General features: G+C 39.1%; 1 protein-coding gene across 1 annotated transcript; it reads right to left on the bottom strand.

Annotated features, from left to right (window-relative positions):
- Nucleotides 1-7,089: 7,089 nt before the first annotated feature.
- On the bottom strand, nt 7,090-8,713 carry LOC134212303 (zinc finger protein 287-like). The gene is made up of 3 exons (XM_062690033.1): nt 7,777-8,713; nt 7,500-7,698; nt 7,090-7,437 (listed from the first exon to the last, which is right to left on the bottom strand). Exons 1-3 carry the CDS (start codon nt 8,663-8,665, stop codon nt 7,122-7,124), a joined length of 1,404 nt encoding a protein of 467 aa, XP_062546017.1. The 5' UTR covers nt 8,666-8,713; the 3' UTR covers nt 7,090-7,121.
- Nucleotides 8,714-18,610: the final 9,897 nt, after the last annotated feature.

Below are 18,610 nucleotides of genomic sequence, written 5' to 3'. Positions count from 1 at the left end.
TTGTTTCGAAGTCGAATTCACTGAGGTCTATTTTCCAACGTATAATTTTTGGTTAGCACTTGTCATGGAATATATTAATGGCTGATGATCGGTAATTAACTTAAAACGTCGCCCGTAAAGATAGGGCCGGAAATGTTTTACCGCCCATATGATGGCTAAGACGATCCCCACCAGTGCGTAAATAAAGCCAAAATAGCAACCTTTATCATGACGCGAACTCGCACCGGTCGTTGGTAAACGGGTTTGGGAAATGTAAACGCAGCCTTCGGTGGATAACGAGTTGGCAAATTTGGCGACCCGCTCCAACCGTTGCCAAACCATCACACGGAAATATAAAGTAACCCATAAATAAAAAATCTGCCGTCTGCTGAAAAATTGTTCGGGTACTCATCAAAACCATTGTGATGGAGGTTAGTTTAGTTTGGATTTCAACTGATTGGCGGCGCTAGTGCATATGAAATAACCTGATAGGTTAGATATCTCGAAATCTGGAATTTTTAGAATATTGGCGTCTTCTACAAAGTTGTTCGGGTGGTCAAAACCATCATGACGAAAACAAGTTTAATTTGAAATACAACCGCTTGACGGCGCTAGTGAATTGGAAATAACCTAAAAGGTTAGATATTTCGATAGTTGAAATCTTAAGAATATTGCCGTTTTCTACAAAATTGTTCGGATGATTAAAATCATCATGACGAAAGTTTAGTTAATAATACAACCGCTTGGCGGCGCTAGTGTATTGGAAATAACCTGAAATGTCAGGTATCTCAAAATATGTATTTTTTAGAATATTGCCGCCTTCTACAAAGTTGTTCGGGTGGTTAAAACCATTATGATCAACGCAGGTTTAGATTAAGATATAACCGCTTGGTGGCGCTAGTGTATAAGAAATAACTTGCTAGGTTAGATATTTCGAAAACTGAAATTTTTAGAATATTGCCGTATTCCACAAAGTTGTAGGGGTGGTGAAAACCGTCATGATGCAAGCAAGTTTAGTTTTAAACACAATCGCTTAGCGGCGCTAGTCTATAAGAAATAAACTGATAGGTTAAATATCTCAAAATCTGGAATTTTCAGAATATTGCCGTATTCTACAAAGTAACTTGCCATAAGACGAGTTCGTACAATTCCATTTAATTCCACCACTTGGTTGTACCTTTGACAGATACTACAGTAAGACCATCTTCAGTGTCTCGTACTTGACTCGATACGACTCAACTCGAGCGCCAATTAGTATTGCGGTTTCAAACTAAACTTCTGGTTTTGATTACCCTGTTAAATCTTACATAATAACCAACCTAACAGATAATTCGGATAACTTTGTAGAAGATGGCCACTACGGATTTAGAAATATTTAACCTAACAGGTTATTTCTCATACACTAGCGCCGCTATGCGTATGAATTCCAAACTAAACTAGTCTCCATCAGAAATGTTATGGCTACTCGAACAACTTTGTAGAAGACAAAATCTTTCTAAGTCTTGTAGATCTCGAGATATCCACCTCACTAAATTATTGCATATAAGCTAGCGCCACCTAGCAGATGTGTGTCTAGCTAATCTGATAATCACAAAATGCATTACGCACATATTTATATTACAAAAGTTGGAGCGCGTTCTGAAAGATTTGAAAATGAATAATATTTTTTCCTGATTTCATTTATTTCCGTGTTTGCCTCAATAGCAACCGGATATTCACCACCGGTGCGAAGCATGATTGCACTTCAACAACCTTGATAGAAACAACCGGTGCGAGAACAAGTGCATAAATAAAATATGAACACATTTCGTTCCTATACTAGACACTCATTTGGATACGCATCGGTGGGGATCGTCTAAGAGTTCCTTCTCCGTGGTACAATAATTTTCTTCGGCTTTGCTAAGTGTTCTAGATGCATAGGCAATAGGGCGGTCTTTGCCAATTTGTCCTTGTGATAGGACTGCTCCGATCGCAAAATCGCTTGCATCTGTCGTCAAAATAAATTCCTTCTCAAAATCGGGGTAGGCCAAAATAGGGTCCATAATCAGAAGGGATTTACATTTTTCGAAGCATTGGGTTTCTTCTGCAGTGAACTTGAAGTCTGTATCGTTCCGCAGTAGTTGTGTGAGGGGTTTTACCATCTTCGCGAAGTCTTTAATAAAGCGGCGATAGTAACCAATGGTTCCAAGAAATTGTTTTAATTCTTTTTCAGTTTTCGGAATGGGCCAATTTTTTATCACCTCGATTTTATCACTGTTCGGTTTGACTCCCTGTTTTGTAACGGTATGACCCAAAAATTGGACTTCTGGTCTAAAGAAGTAACACTTGTCCAACTGTATTTTCAAACATGCTTCCTTTAATTTTTGAAGTATCTTTCGAATATCCTTCACGTGCTCTTCGAACGAACTTGAGAAAATTATTATGTCGTCCATGTAAACGAGACAACATACCCCAATAAATTCCCTAAGAACGGAGTCCATGACCCTTTGAAACGTCGCTGGGGCGTTTTTAGGCCGAAGGGCATTCTGGTGAATTCGTATTTTCCCGAATTCACAGAAAAGCCGTTTTTCGAAGTCTTTTTATCTAGTTGAATTTGATGGAATCCAGATACTAGATCAATGGTAGAGAAATATGTTGCTCTACCAAGCTTGTCTAATATTTCCGATATCTCCGGTATTGGATATCTATCGGAAATTGTTTTATCATTAAGTTTGCGATAGTCGATGACTAATCTAAACTTTTGACCCCTGATGCGTCAGCTTTTTAGGGACTACCCAAACAGGTGATGTATAGGGCGATATAGATTCCTTAATAATCCCGTCCCTCAACATCTGTTTGTACCTGTTTTTGCACTTCAGTTTCAAATACTTGTGGATAGCGGTACGATTTGGTATGAATCGGAATGTTATCGACTGTTCTGATCTTATGTTTAATCTGATGAGTGAATGACAGTTTCTCATCTTCAAAGTATAAGATCTCTGAGTTATCCGAAATGATTTTTCTAAAGCCTCTTTCTCTGGTTTGTTTAATGAGTCATCTTGTATTTTAAATTTGTTTCTCTTTGTGTTTTCCGGCTGTTCAATTTCTGTGAAGTCATTATTATTGAAACTGATTTCATTGATGTTGATTTCTAAGTTTGTCTTGTTGGGGTTCTTTACGGCTACGAAAGCGGAATTCCTTCTACTATTGTAAATACCTGGCAAGATAGAAAAATTTCCCATGTTCCTTTCCTCTCCTATAATAAAATCCCCATCATTTTCTGTTTTAATTTTAATGAACTGGACTTCTTGTTCATTAAGATTAATTTTTGTGTTTCAGGGAACCTCTTTTTCAATTCGATAGTTTTCCTTCCAATTTTAGTTTGTTTTTCCAATGTCTAACTGTGCGTTTAAATCGCGCAGGGATTTATATCCAATCAGTCCGTCGAAGAACTGATGGAATTTAAATACGTAAAATTTCAACTTTTTCTTTGTTGAGAATGGGTCAAACGAGACAGATTTATTGATTTTGAAAGTACCGTTAATATTTACCACTTTGAGACATTCTTCGTTCTTTGCGTTTTCCAAGTTTACATGTTCAGGGGATATGTAATTTTGTTAGCACCAGTATCTATCAGAAATTTCATTTCGCCCTTCGTAGTTTGTATTGTAATATATGGAATGAAGTTATTCATCCCTTTGTTTTTCTGCAACCGGCTATCTGAAAATTTATCCAAATTTATCCAATATCTCCAACGAAATAGTCATCATCATCCGATTCGATTTTAGATGTGTTGGCTTCGTTTTCGACTGCATCCGGTTCTTCGTCATGCTCATCTAGATGTTTACTATGTTTTATTTCATGATTATTGACTTGCATTTTTGAAATGTGGGATTTCATCGAAACATCTTCATCATGATTATTGAATTTCCTGAATTTTCCAGAGTTTGGTTTCTGTTGGTTTGGATTCTGAGTATTGTGATTATAGGTATTCTGATTTTTGAGTTCTCGTTTCTATTCTGGTATTTTGTGTTTGTGTTAAATCCCGATGAGCTAGATGAGACTTGCCGAGTTTCCATTTTCTGCCTATGTGAGGCATTCGAATGTTGCACGGTTATGTCATGAGCTTCCTCCAAGGATTTTGGTCGGTAGCTTCTGACATACATAGCTAGGTTTTCCCCATTGAGTCCGTCAATGTACCTAGTTAAGGTGATTAAGCTAATAAGCTTGTTCACCGCTTCGATTGAGCCTTTATAGTCGTCCATCTGGACGGCTGTGGTTTTAATTGCCGTATCAATGGCTTTGACTTTTTGGAAATATTCACTAAGTGATTTTTTTCCTTGTTTTACGTAAAATAATGATTGCAAATGGGACGTGATGTCCCTTTTATCGCCGAATGCGTTTAGAAGAATTTCTTTGATCTCCTCCCATTCCGAGGGGTTTCCCGAAGCTATCAGCACTTCTCTTGCTTCTCCCACTATTTTAGATTTTACTGCACGGATTATGTGCTTGTATGAAGGTTCTAGTTCGAACTCTTCAAATTGATCTAGTGCCTCTTGCGTGTCCTTAATCCACGCGATGGCTTCTTTTCTATTTCCATTGAATTCGGAAATAATTTTAATTTGGTCGGGTATGTGGAAGTTTGTGAAAGGATTATTTGCCTTCTTTTTCAAATCATTAATTGTTGAAACGAGCTCTACTTGGATGTTGGTTAGCTGTTGCACTTGCGCAATCAGCTGTTCTGGGGTGATTGAATTTTGATTGCCCTGGGTGTCTGTCATGGTGTTGTATTCCCTAAGCTTTCACTGAGCAACGAATAATGCACACACGAATGATATGATACCTGTTAGCTTGTTTCCCCCGCGCACCGTTATTTCACTTATGAGCGTGTTCAATTTGTGCACTTGTCGAGGTAAATTAGGGAAGATTGTATTCGAGCTCAATATGCCCTTTCGCTCAAATAATCTCACTAATAGATCACTTTATAATAAGCACTTGTAAAAAATGTTTTAATGATTACTTACAGTAGGATAATCAGCATCCTCCTGGAGTTTTAGGTGAGTGTAGATCTTCCTGGGGGTTGGTTCTATAAGTGGATCCGCCTTCGCTCTGGATACATGCAACTCAACGATATGCCCTCGCCGATGGTTTCCCGATGTACCAGTTGTTCGCACTGAACTTTGCTAAGTTGGGTTTCGTTACTCCGAACACTTTTCGATGCACTTAATTTCCACTTTTTTTCCGTAGACTGCGCCAGCTAAGCGTTAATTCGCCGAGACTTTAAAAAAAAATAATTTATTCACTAAATTAAACTGAATCCTACAATGTCACACTAAAAACTAAACTTGTCACTCGTTTATCGATCACTTTTATTAATTAAATCTGCTGATTCCGCAATCCTCCGGGTGGCGTGATTCCGATGCAACCTTTGTTCCCACGGCTTGTGGAATTTTGCGTGGCTCATCGTTTACGGCTCCGCGCTTGCTATGGGCTGGTTCTGGGTGTTCGCTGTTGCTATGGCCAGGTGAATGTGTTGGCGTTGGATGGTGACCGGAACCGACATAACGTATATATATATATATATATATATATATATATATATATATATATATATATATATATATATATATATATATATATATATATATATATATATATATATATATATATATATATAAACTGAATAAGAGGGCATATACATTGGTCATGAGTGCCAAATGTGAGGGTGACAGATGAGCGGAGTTAGCCTTCAGTTTTGTGATGTATTTCGCGGGAAGTAGTAGTGCTTCCGAGCTGCTGCGGATCGAGCAGCAGCTGGAGATGGCTGATTCGGATGCAGCCGTCTCCCCCTGACACGACACAGATAATGTCCGAACATGGTTTTCCAGCGAAACAGATTGGACTGATACGTGCAACGCTTGATGGCTCGAAATCAAGTATTCGGATTGCAGACGAAGTATCAGCCTCGTTTGTGACCTTAGACGGATTAAAGCAGGGTGATGCATTTTCGAATTTATTGTTCAACATTGCACTCGAGGGCGCTATCAGGAGATCTGGCGTGCAGAGGAACGGCACTATCATCACACGGTCACATATGCTCCTGGGCGACCTCATTGGAATTGATCACAGAGCAGTAGTGGACGCTTTTGTCCCACTGAAGAGGGAGATGGCGAGGATAGGCTTAACCAGGGCTTAACCATTAACTCTACCAAGATGACATGTGACAATGACGTTTCCCGTAAAGTGAAAAGACGTATTGCTGCTGCGAATGGGGCCTTTTACGGATTACATCACCAGCTTACGTTAAAAGAGGCGGACCGGAGAGCTTTCGGGGTTTTCGAGCGAAAAGTGCTGTGTACAATACTCGGAGGGAAACTAGAAAATGGTGTGTGGCGCAGATGCATAAATCATGAGGGGTATCAAGTATACAAAGAAAAAATTATTGTGAATCGTATAAAATACGGCAGACTTAAGTGGGCTGGTCAATTAGTGCGAATTTCGGAAGAAAGAATAGCGAAAATAACAGAGAACCAGATAGGGGTCGGCGACTTCGTGGAAGGCCACGAACATGCTGGCTGCACGCGGTGGAATCGGACCTGGGGACCCTGAACGTTCGGTGAAACTGGGGGAACATCTCCCAAGACTGACGATTATGCATTATGGAGCTCTACAATACGTCAGGCATAGGCATTTCTTCTGGAATTTCCAGCAAAATTTAATCTAGGACCAAATTTCAGGAATTTCCTTGGGAGTTCACGAATTGCTAACATAAGTGACAACGGAACTCCTTAAGGTAGATGCGGTACATAAATTAAGTGTTAGCGAAGTAGTCCACCGTTTGGAATTCATGTTCTCCGATTTTGGGATAAGCTTCCGCCGACTTTCTTACTAGTCAGGAGCCCAACACGTGGTTCAGCAATAATAGCGGTAATTGTAGAAACTTCGCAAGGCTACCTTCCAGGTTTGCACTACCTACAATATGCAAGGAAACAAAAAAAAACTTGTATTGATCCCGCCTAATCGGAACTAATTGAAGACTGTGAGTAAAGGCATGTAAAAAAGTACTGAACCCTTTAAGCTTTCATAAATAGTGCTAATATCGTTCCATTCAAGAGGTACGAACGCAGTTGATTTCATTCGAGAGATGTTTATTTTCCTTCAAGTCAAACTTCTCTTTGCGAATGTTTATTATACTGGTGACGGCTGAGGGCAGTGGCATTGGCGCACGTTTCGCCACACACTTCGCATACCGTTGGACCGGTATGGCTTCCCATATGTGCCGAATAGCTACTCAAATCGGTGAACGTCTTTTCGCAGAGTTTGCAGTACCATTCTTTGGTTTTCCCCTTGTGCGTATTCGTGTGCCGTTGCAATCGTCTATTGGAGGTGAATGTTTGGTCGCAGATTTTACAGACAAAAATATCTGCCTTGCCGTGCGTCTCATTCAAATGATCTTTGTAAGGACCCCGGAATGCGAACCTGGAAGAAGAACAACGAATCATTAGATAGCCTTCCAGTAATAGGTCGTCTTCTAATCTCACGTTTTTCCGCATTTCTTGCATTTATATGCCCTGTTGTCCTTGTTCTCGTGTCCTTTCATGTGTCTTTCTTTTCGTTCTTTTGTCTCAAACTTCCGATAACAACGGCCACAGCGAAACGTTTGCCTGTCTCTCATATCAATCGCGTGGAGCAACAGATCTCTTTTGTGGTGGTAATTTTTACCACAACAGGGTACACAAGCTGTAAAAAAAAAGTTGAATAGCTTTTTCTGTATAGATCTAATGCAAATTGCCCTTCCAATCCAAGCTTAAAACATACCTTTCGCGTCGTGTTTGTCGACCATGTGGCTTTTCAAAGCCACAAACGAATCACATTTGTCGTTGCAAATCGTGCACGAGAACTGCATGTGAGCCTGGATAATAGCATCTCCCTCTTTTTTCCCCATCGATGAAACTGGCGCAATCGATTCCGGTTCGTCCGCCGAAGTATCCGACTCCTCCAACGGATCCGTTTGTTCTATTACGTCAGAATCGTAGTCACTAGATTCATCGGTAGTCGACCCTTGTTCGGTGTCTTTTTCCTGGTCTTCCGTCTCCTCGGATTGTTCTTCTTCATCCTTTTCTTCTTCTCGTTCTTCTTCGCTCGTCTGAGAATCGTCTTCGACCAAAATCGGTGGCTCCTCCAGCGAAGCATGATTCTGCTTCACATCCAAATAGAAAGAATGAAACTCGACCAGGTGGTTCAAACAAGTTCTACATATCGCATGTTTGGGACTGAAATCGCTCAGCTTGAAACCAAAATGTTGAACCAAAAGTTCAGATACGACAGTCTCCAAGGACAACTCATTTGCTGTCGCAGCCATTAAGATCGACGTTTGATCGTCCGTTGAAACCAGGCAGGTAAAGCAAACTCCATCGTCGTCTATCCATGGTGAGAACTCACCGCGGGTAGCATGGTTCCGTTTCACATTCAAATAGAATCGATTGAACTCACCCAATTGTTTCCAGCAATCTTCACATAGTATGTGGTCCACTCGAAAGTCGCTACGCGCGAACCAGAAGTGCTCTTCCAAAAGCTCAATGACAACGGCCTTCGGGTCCTGGCCCGGTTGGCGCGTTACCACAAAGATCGGTATTCGACGCTTTGAAACGCGAAAACAGGTAAAACACTTGATGGCAAGGTACTTTGGTTCACTTTCCGATGTCATTCTATCGAGGCGGCGGTGTGATACGGAATATTTAACTCAATTACATCGCCGATGCCGATTAGAAACTCAAATTATTGAAAATTTCAATCAATAACAAATAACCTTATTTGCAAAATCGTTTCTGATATTGATTTGTTTATTTACGTTTGTAGCCGAATTCGGCATAAAATCAGATAATGAACGAGTTGTACCTACAAGTTGTACAACTTTATTCATTTGATCGTCAACTGAACGAATGAATTTTTTCACCACTGGCAATCAAATCAATTCGTTATTCAAATATGTCTGTCCATGTAGTGAGTACTTATACATTTGTACGGTGTATCCCCGACGTCCCCGATTGAAGATTATTTTCCTACATTTTTTGGACTCGTTTCGATTTTATAAAGAGTCTAACCTGCCCATGGCTGGTAACCTCTTGGATAAGGTATACAATCCTCAGAGTTAATGTTTCGTTCTGAATCCTTGCTGGATTTGTTTCGAATTCTTGTGATTTATCTCATGATCTTGGAAGGTTATTCTTCGAGGAGTCGTGATGAATCTTTGATATTGCCACGGGGCGACAATGGACCATCGTTTTTATGAACAGTCTGTAGTAGGTCGGATAGCTAAATAGTTCATAAAGGTTTCTTATATTTTAGTTTTCTTATCCTTAGATACATTAATATCTTTATACAAATATTCAAGTCTAAGCTGTTGGAACAGTGAATGTGGGTTTGTATTGTATTGGATTTAGGCTGGATTTGGAATGGATTGGGATTGGATTTGGATACAATTTCGATTAGAATTCGATTGGATTTGGATTTGGATTAGTTTAGGATAGGATTTGGTTTGGATTTGGATTGTATTTGGATCGTATTTCGTATCGTATTCATCGTATTCAATTTGCAAAAAAGAGAGCTAACCGCGGTGGAGGTTGGTACTCGGATTCTGATGGCTTTTCCGCAAACGTGACCTTTAAGTGGTCTTGTTGTGTAGGGGTTATCACGCCTATCTAGAGAGTAGGAGGTTGAGGGTTCGAGTCCCTCCAAGACACGTGGATTCTTTTTCGCAAATTTCATATCAATTTGTCCATTTCGAAACATATGCTGTGCATATGCACAGCCAAGATATTTAATGGATTTTGATTGTTTTTGGACTGGTTTTGGATTGGATTTGGATTGGTTTTGGATGGGATTTGGATTGGATTTGGATTGTACTTGGATTGGATTTGAATTCGATGTGGATTGGATTTGTATTCAATTTGATTTTGATTTGGATTTGAATTGGATTTGGATAGGATTTGGATTGGATTTGAATTGAATTTGAATTGAATTTGGATTGGATTTGGATTGGATTTGGATTGGATTTGGATTAGATTTGGTTTGGATTTGGATTGGATTTGGATTGGATTTGGATCAGATTTGGATCAGATTTAGATTGGATTTGGATTGCACTTGGATTGGATTTGGATTCGATTTGGATTGGATTTGGATTCAATTTGAATTCGATTTGGATTTGGATTGGATTTGGATCCGATTTGGATTCGATTTGAATTGGATTTGGATTGAATTTGGATTTGATTTGGATTGAACTTGGATTGGATTTGGATTCGATTTGGATTGGATTTGGATTGAATTTGGAAAGGATTTGGATTGGATTTGGATTGGATTTGGATTAGATTGGATTTGGATTTGGATTGGATTTGAATTTGATTTGGATTGGATTTTGATTGAATTTGGATTGGATTTTGATTTGATTTGGATTGAATTTGGATTGAATTTGGATGGAATTTGTATTGGATTTGGATTGGATTTAAATTGGATTTGGATTGGATTAGGATTGGATTTGGGTTTGGATTGGATTTGAATTGGAATTGAATTGGATTTATATTGGATTTGGATTGGATTGGGTTTAGATTTGGAATGGTTTTAAACTGGAAATGAATTGGATTTGGATTGCATTTGGATTGGATTAGGATTGGATTTGGATTGGATTTGGATTGGGTTTGGATTGGATTTGGATTGGATTTGGATTGGATTTGGATTGGATTTGGATTGTATATGGATTGGATTTGGATTGGCCTTGGATTGAATTTGGATTGGATTTGGATTGGATTTGAATTGGATTTGAATTGGATTTGGATTGGATTTGGCTTGGATTTGGATTGGTTTGGATTGGTTGGATTGGTTTGGTTGGTTTAATTTGGATTGGTTTGGTTGGTTTGGATTTGGATTGGTTTGGTTGGTTGGATTTGGTTGGATTTGGGTTTGGTTTGGATTGGTTTGGATTGGTTTGGATTGGTTTGGATTGGTTTGGATTGGTTTGGATTGGTTTGGTTGGTTGGTTGGTTGGATTGGATTGGTTGGATTGGTTTGAATTGGTTTGGTTGTATTTGGATTGGTTTGGATTGGTTTGGATTGGTTTGGATTGGTTTGGATTGGTTTGGATTGGTTTGGATTGGATTTGGATTGGTTTGGATTGGTTTGGATTGGTTTGGATTGGTTTGGTTGGTTTGAATTGGTTTGGATTGGATTTGGATTGGTTTGGATTGATTTGGTTGGTTTGGATTGGTTTGGTTGGATTTGTTGGTTGGATTGGTTTGGATTGGTTTGGATTGGTTGGATTGGTTTGGATTGGTTTGGATTTGGTTTGGTTGGTTTGGATTGGTTTGGATTGGTTTGGATTGGTTGGTTGGATTGGTTGGATTGGTTGGATTGGATTTGGATTGGTTTGGATTGGTTTGGATTGGTTTGGATTGGATTGGATTGGTTTGGATTGGTTTGGATTGGTTTGGTTGGTTTGGATTGGTTTGGATTGGTTTGGATTGGTTTGGATTGGTTTGGATTGGTTGGATTGGTTGGATTGGTTTGGATTGGATTTGGATTGGTTGGTTTGGATTTGGTTTGGAATTGGTTGGATTGGTTTGGTTGGTTTGGATTGGTTTGGTTTGGATTGGATTGGTTTGGTTGGTTTGGATTGGTTTGGTTGGTTGGATTGGTTTGGATTGGTTTGGTTGGTTTGGATTGGTTTGGATTTGGTTTGGATTGGTTTGGATTGGTTTGGATTGGTTTGGTTGGTTTGGATTGGTTTGGATTGGTTTGGATTGGTTTGGATTGGTTTGGATTTGGTTTGGTTGGTTTGGATTGGTTTGGATTGGTTTGGATTGGTTTGGATTGGTTTGGATTGGTTTGGATTGGTTTGGATTTGGTTTGGATTGGTTTGGATTGGTTTGGTTGGTTTGGATTGGTTTGGATTGGTTTGGATTGGTTTGGATTGGTTTGGATTGGTTTGGATTGGTTTGGTTGGTTTGGATTGGTTGGATTGGTTTGGATTGGTTTGGATTGGTTTGGTTGGTTTGGATTGGTTTGGTTGGTTTGGATTGGTTTGGTTGGTTTGGATTGGTTTGGATTGGTTTGGATTGGTTTGGATTGGTTTGGATTGGTTTGGTTGGATTGGTTTGGATTGGTTGGTTTGGATTGGTTTGGATTGGTTTGGATTGGTTTGGTTGGTTGGATTGGTTTGGATTGGTTTGGTTGGTTTGGATTGGTTTGGTTTGGTTTGGATTGGTTTGGATTGGTTTGGATTGGATTGGTTGGTTTGGATTGGTTTGGATTGGTTTTGGATTGGTTTGGATTGGTTTGGATTGGTTTGGATTGGTTTGGTTGATTGGTTTGGATTGGTTTGGTTGGGTTTGGATTGGTTTGGATTGGTTTGGATTGGTTTGGATTGGTTTGGATTGGTTTGGATTGGTTTGGATTGGTTTGGATTGGTTTGGTTGGTTTGGATTGGTTTGGATTGGTTTGGATTGGTTTGGATTGGTTTGGATTTGGTTTGGATTTTGGTTGGATTGGTTGGTTGGATTGGTTTGGATTGGTTTGGATTGGATTTGGATTGGTTTGGATTGGTTTGGTTGGTTGGATTGGTTGGATTGGTTGGTTTGGATTGGTTTGGATTGGTTTGGATTGGTTTGGATTGGTTTGGATTGGTTTGGATTGGTTTGGATTGGTTTGGATTGGTTTGGATTGGTTTGGATTGGTTTGGATTGGTTTGGTTGGTTTGGATTGGTTTGGATTGGTTTGGATTGGTTTGGATTGGTTTGGTTGGTTTGGATTGGTTGGATTTGGATTGGTTTGGATTGGTTTGGATTGGTTTGGTTTGGATTGGTTGGATTGGTTTGGTTTGGTTTGGATTTGGTTGGATTGGTTTGGATTGGTTTGGATTGGTTGGTTGGATTGGTTTGGATTGGTTTGGATTGGTTTGGATTGGTTTGGATTGGTTTGGATTGGTTTGGATTGGTTTGGATTGGTTTGGATTGGTTTGGATTGGTTTGGATTGGTTTGGATTGGTTTGGTTGGTTTGGATTGGTTTGGTTGGTTTGGATTGGTTGGTTTGGTTGGTTTGGATTGGTTTGGATTGGTTTGGATTGGTTTGGTTGGTTTGGATTGGTTTGGATTGGTTTGGATTGGTTTGGTTGGTTTGGATTGGTTTGGTTGGTTTGGATTGGTTTGGTTGGTTTGGATTGGTTTGGATTGGTTTGGATTGGTTTGGATTGGTTTGGATTGGTTTTGGGTTGGTTGGATTGGATTTGGATTGGTTTGGATTGGTTTGGATTGGTTTGGTTGGATTGGTTTGGATTGGTTTGGTTGGTTTGGATTGGTTTGGTTGGTTTGGATTGGTTTGGTTGGTTTGGATTGGTTTGGATTGGTTTGGATTGGTTGGATTGGTTTGGTTGGTTGGATTGGTTTGGATTGGTTGGATTGGTTTGGATTGGTTTGGATTGGTTTGGTTGGTTTGGATTGGTTGGATTGGTTTGGTTTGGATTTTGGATTGGATTGGTTTGGTTGGTTTGGATTGGTTTGGTTTGGTTGGTTTGGATTGGTTTGGATTGGTTGGATTGGTTTGGATTGGTTTGGTTGGTTTGGATTGGTTTGGATTGGTTTGGATTGGTTTGGTTGGATTTGGATTGGTTTGGATTGGTTTGGATTGGTTTGGATTGGTTTGGATTGGTTTGGATTGGTTTGGATTGGTTTGGATTGGTTTGGATTGGTTTGGATTGGTTTGGATTGGTTTGGTTGGTTGGATTGGTTTGGATTGGTTTGGATTGGTTTGGATTGGTTTGGTTGGATTGGTTGGATTGGTTTGGATTGGTTGGATTGGTTTGGATTGGTTGGATTGGATTGGATTGGTTGGATTTGGTTGGTTTGGATTGGTTTGGTTGGTTTGGTTGGTTTGGATTGGTTTGGATTGGTTGGATTGGTTTGGATTGGTTTGGATTGGTTGGATTGGTTTGGTTGGTTTGGATTGGTTTGGATTGGTTTGGATTTGATTTGGATTGGTTGGATTGGTTTGGATTGGTTTGGATTGGTTGGATTGGTTTGGATTGGTTTGGATTGGTTTGGATTGGTTTGGTTGGTTTGGATTGGTTTGGATTGGTTTGGATTGGTTTGGATTGGTTTGGATTGGTTTGGATTGGTTGGATTGGATTGGTTTGGTTGGGTTTGGATTGGTTTTGGATTGGTTTGGATTGGATTGGTTTGGATTGGTTTGGATTGGTTTGGATTGGTTGGATTGGTTTGGATTGGTTGGTTGGATTTGGATTGGTTTGGATTGGTTTGGATTGGTTTGGATTGGTTTGGATTGGTTTGGTTGGTTTGGATTGGTTTGGATTGGTTTGGATTGGTTTGGTTGGTTTGGATTGGTTGGATTGGTTTGGATTGGTTTGGATTGGTTGGATTGGTTGGTTGGTTGGTTTGGTTGGTTTGGATTGGTTTGGATTGGTTTGGATTGGTTTGGATTGGTTTGGATTGGATTTGGATTGGTTTGGATTGGATTTGGATTGGTTTGGATTGGTTTGGATTGGTTTGGATTGGTTTGGATTGGTTGGATTGGTTTGGATTGGTTTGGATTGGTTTGGATTGGTTGGATTGGTTTGGATTGGTTTGGTTTGGTTGGATTTGGATTGGTTTGGATTGGTTTGGTTGGTTTGGATTGGTTGGATTGGTTGGTTGGATTGGTTTGGATTGGTTTGGATTGGTTTGGATTGGGTTTGGATTGGTTTGGATTGGTTTGGTTGGTTTGGATTGGTTTGGTTTGGTTTGGATTGGTTTGGATTGGTTTGGTTGGTTTGGATTGGTTTGGTTGGTTTGGATTGGTTTGGATTGGTTTGGATTGGTTTGGATTGGTTTGGATTGGTTGGTTGGTTGGTTTGGTTGGTTTGGATTGGTTTGGATTGGTTTGGATTGGTTGGATTTGGTTGGTTGGTTGGATTGGTTTGGATTGGTTTGGATTGGTTTGGATTGGTTTGGATTGGTTTGGATTTGGTTTGGATTGGTTGGTTTGGATTGGTTTGGATTGGTTTGGTTGGTTTGGATTGGTTTGGTTGGTTTGGATTGGTTTGGATTGGTTTGGTTGGTTTGGATTGGTTTGGATTGGTTGGTTGGTTTGGATTGGTTTGGTTGGTTTGGATTGGTTGGATTGGTTTGGATTGGTTTGGATTGGTTTGGTTGGTTTGGATTGGTTTGGTTGGTTGGATTGGTTTGGATTGGTTTGGATTGGTTTGGTTGGTTTGGATTGGTTTGGATTGGTTTGGTTGGTTTGGATTGGTTTGGTTGGTTGGTTTGGATTGGTTTGGATTGGTTTGGATTGGTTTGGATTGGTTGGATTGGTTGGATTGGTTTGGATTGGTTTGGATTGGTTTGGATTGGTTGGTTTGGATTGGTTTGGATTGGTTTGGATTGGATTGGATTGGTTGGATTGGTTTGGATTGGTTTGGATTGGTTTGGATTGGTTTGGTTGGTTGGATTGGTTTGGTTGGTTTGGATTGGTTTGGATTGGTTTGGATTGGTTTGGATTGGTTTGGTTGGATTTGGATTGGTTTGGATTGGTTTGGATTGGTTTGGATTGGTTTGGTTGGTTTGGATTGGTTTGGATTGGTTTGGATTGGTTTGGTTGGTTTGGATTGGTTGGATTGGTTTGGTTGGTTTGGTTGGATTTGGTTTGGATTGGTTTGGATTGGTTTGGATTGGTTTGGATTGGATTTGGATTGGTTTGGATTGGTTGGATTGGTTTGGTTGGTTTGGATTGGATTTGGATTGGTTGGATTGGTTTGGATTGGTTTGGGTTGGTTTGGATTGGATTTGGTTTGGTTGGTTTGGATTGGTTTGGTTTGGTTGGTTTGATTGGTTTGGATTGGTTTGGATTGGTTTGGTTTGATTGGTTTGGATTGGTTTGGATTGGTTGGATTTGATTTGGATTGGTTTGGATTGGTTTGATTGGATTTGGATTGGTTTGGTTGGTTTGGATTGGTTTGGATTGGTTGGATTGGTTTGGATTGGTTTGGATTGGTTTGGATTGGTTTGGATTGGTTTGGATTGGTTTGGATTGGTTTGGATTGGTTTGGATTGGTTTCGATTGGTTTGGATTGGTTTGGATTGGTTTGGTTGGTTTGGATTGGTTTGGATTGGTTTGGATTGGTTTGGATTGGTTGGATTGGTTTGGATTGGTTTGGATTGGATTTGGATTGGTTTGGTTGGTTTGGATTGGTTTGGATTGGTTGGATTGGTTTGGATTGGTTTGATTGGTTTGGATTGGTTTGGATTGGTTGGTTTGGTTGGTTGGTTTGGTTTGGATTGGTTGGTTTGGATTGGTTTGGATTGGTTTGATTGGTTTGGATTGGTTTGGATTGGTTCGATTGGTTTGGATTGGTTTCGATTGGTTTGGATTGGTTTGGTTGGTTTCGATTGGTTTGGATTGGTTGGATTGGTTTGGATTGGTTTGGATTGGTTTGGATTGGATTGGTTTGGTTGGTTTGATTGGTTTGGATTGGTTTTGATTTGGTTTGATTGGAATTGTATTGGTTTGGATTGAACTTGGATTGGATGTGGATTCCATTTTGGATTGGATATACATTGGTTTGGATTGGTTTGAGTGGATTTAAATTGGTTGGGTTTGATTTGAAATTTGTTTGGATTGGAATGGGTTTGGATTGGTTTGGTTGAATTCAGATCGAATTTGGAATAAATTTGGAATGTGTTTGGATTGGTTGGATTGGTTTGGATTGGATTTGGATTGGATTCCGATTGGTTTGGATTGGTTTGGATTGGTTTGGATTGGTTTGTATTGGTTTGGATTGGTTCGATTGGTTTGGATTGGTTTGGATTGGTTTGTATTGGATTTGGATTGGTTCGATTGGTTTGGATTGGTTTGGATTGGTTTGGATTGGATTGGTTTGGATTGGTTTGGATTGGTTTGGATTGGTTTGGATTGGTTTGGATTGGTTTGGATTGGTTTGGATTGGTTTGGTTGGTTTGGATTGGTTTGGATTGGTTTGGTTGGTTTGGATTGGTTTGGATTGGTTTGGATTGGTTTGGATTGGTTTGGATTGGTTTGGTTGGTTTGGATTGGATTGGTTTGGATTGGATTGGTTTGGTTGGTTTCGATTGGTTTGGATTGGTTTGGATTGGTTTCGTTTGGATTGGGTTTGGATTGGTTTGGATTGGTTTGGATTGGTTTGGATTGGTTTGGATTGGTTTGGTTGGTTTGGATTGGTTTGGATTGGGTTTGGATTGGATTTGGATTGGATTGGATTTGGATTGGATTTGGATTTGGATTGGATTTGGATTGGATTTGGATTGGATTTGGATTGGATTTGGATTGGATTTGGATTGGATTTGGATTGGATTTGGATTTGGATTGGATTTGGGTTTGGATTGGATTTGGATTGGATTTGGATTGAATTTGGATTGGATTATGATTGGATTGGATTTAAATTTGATTTGAATTTGGATTGGATTCAAATTTGATTTGAATTTGGATTGGATTTTGATTGGATTTAGATTGGATTTGAATTGGATTTGGATTGGATTTGAATTTGATTTGGATCTGGATTGGATTTGGATTGGATTTAGATTGGATTTTGATTGAATTTGGATTAAATTAGATTGGATTTGGATTTAATTTAGATTGGATTTGGATTTTGATTGAATTTTGATTTGGATTTGATTGGATTTGGATTGAATTTGGATTGAACTTGGATTGGATGTGGATTCCATTTGGATTGGATATACATTGGATTTGGATTGGATTTGAAGTGGATTTAAATTGGATTTGGATTTGATTTGAAATTTATTTGGATTGGAATGGGTTTGGATTGGATTTGAATTGAATTCAGATCGAATTTGGATTAACTTTGGAATGTATTTGAATTGGATCTGGATTGATTCTAGCTGGATTTGGTTTGGATTAGTTCTTCATCGTGTTTTATTTGGATTTGGATTGGCTTTGGATTGATTTTCAATTTGATTTAGATTCTGATTAGATTTGGTTTGGATTTGTAGTGGATGTAGAATGGGTTAAGATTGGTTTTGATTGAATTCGTATTGGAATTCAGATTAGATAACTTGGATTTATTTGGATTGAGTTCGGAATGGATTTAGATTGAACTTGTATTGTATTAGGATTGGATGTTGATTTTGATTTGGATTAGATTTGGGTTGGAATTGGACTATATTTGAATTCGATTTAGGTTGGATTTGATTAGATTTGGATTGTATTTTAATTGGTTTAGGATTGGATTTGGGATTGGATTGGATTTTTATTGGATTTGGTTTGAATTTTGATTGGATTTGATTGTGTTTTGATTGGACTTGGATTTGGATTTAATTAAGATTGGATTTTGATTTGGATTCAAATTTCATTTGTATTGATTTTTTCTTTGGATTTGAATTGGTTCCAGAATGGATGTTATTGAATTTAAATTGCAATTGGATTTATGTTGATTAAATTTGGATTGGATTTTGAATGGGATTACGATTGTGATTGGATTTTGAATGGATTTGGATCAGGTTGGGATAGAATTTGGATGTATTCAGATTGATTTCTAGGTTTTGTTCTAGATTTGGTTTGGATTTTGATTGAATTTGGTTTGAATATGGATTGAGTTTGGATTGAATTTGGAATGGATTT

Source organism: Armigeres subalbatus, chromosome 1 (genome assembly GCF_024139115.2).
Source record: "Armigeres subalbatus isolate Guangzhou_Male chromosome 1, GZ_Asu_2, whole genome shotgun sequence".
Lineage (NCBI taxonomy): Eukaryota > Metazoa > Arthropoda > Insecta > Diptera > Culicidae > Armigeres > Armigeres subalbatus.
The sequence above is the reverse complement of the archived record's forward strand: the minus strand, read 5'-3'. Positions and strand labels throughout refer to the sequence as shown.

Coding starts and splice junctions, on each gene's coding strand:
- LOC134212303 (XM_062690033.1), bottom strand. CDS start 8,665: ATGACATCGGAAAGTGAACCAAAGTACCTTGCCATCAAGTGTTTTACC. Junction 7,699..7,776: donor CGACAAACACGACGCGAAAG/GTATGTTTTAAG, acceptor TTTTTTTTACAG/CTTGTGTACCCTGTTGTGGT. Junction 7,438..7,499: donor TGCAAGAAATGCGGAAAAAC/GTGAGATTAGAA, acceptor TTCTTCTTCCAG/GTTCGCATTCCGGGGTCCTT.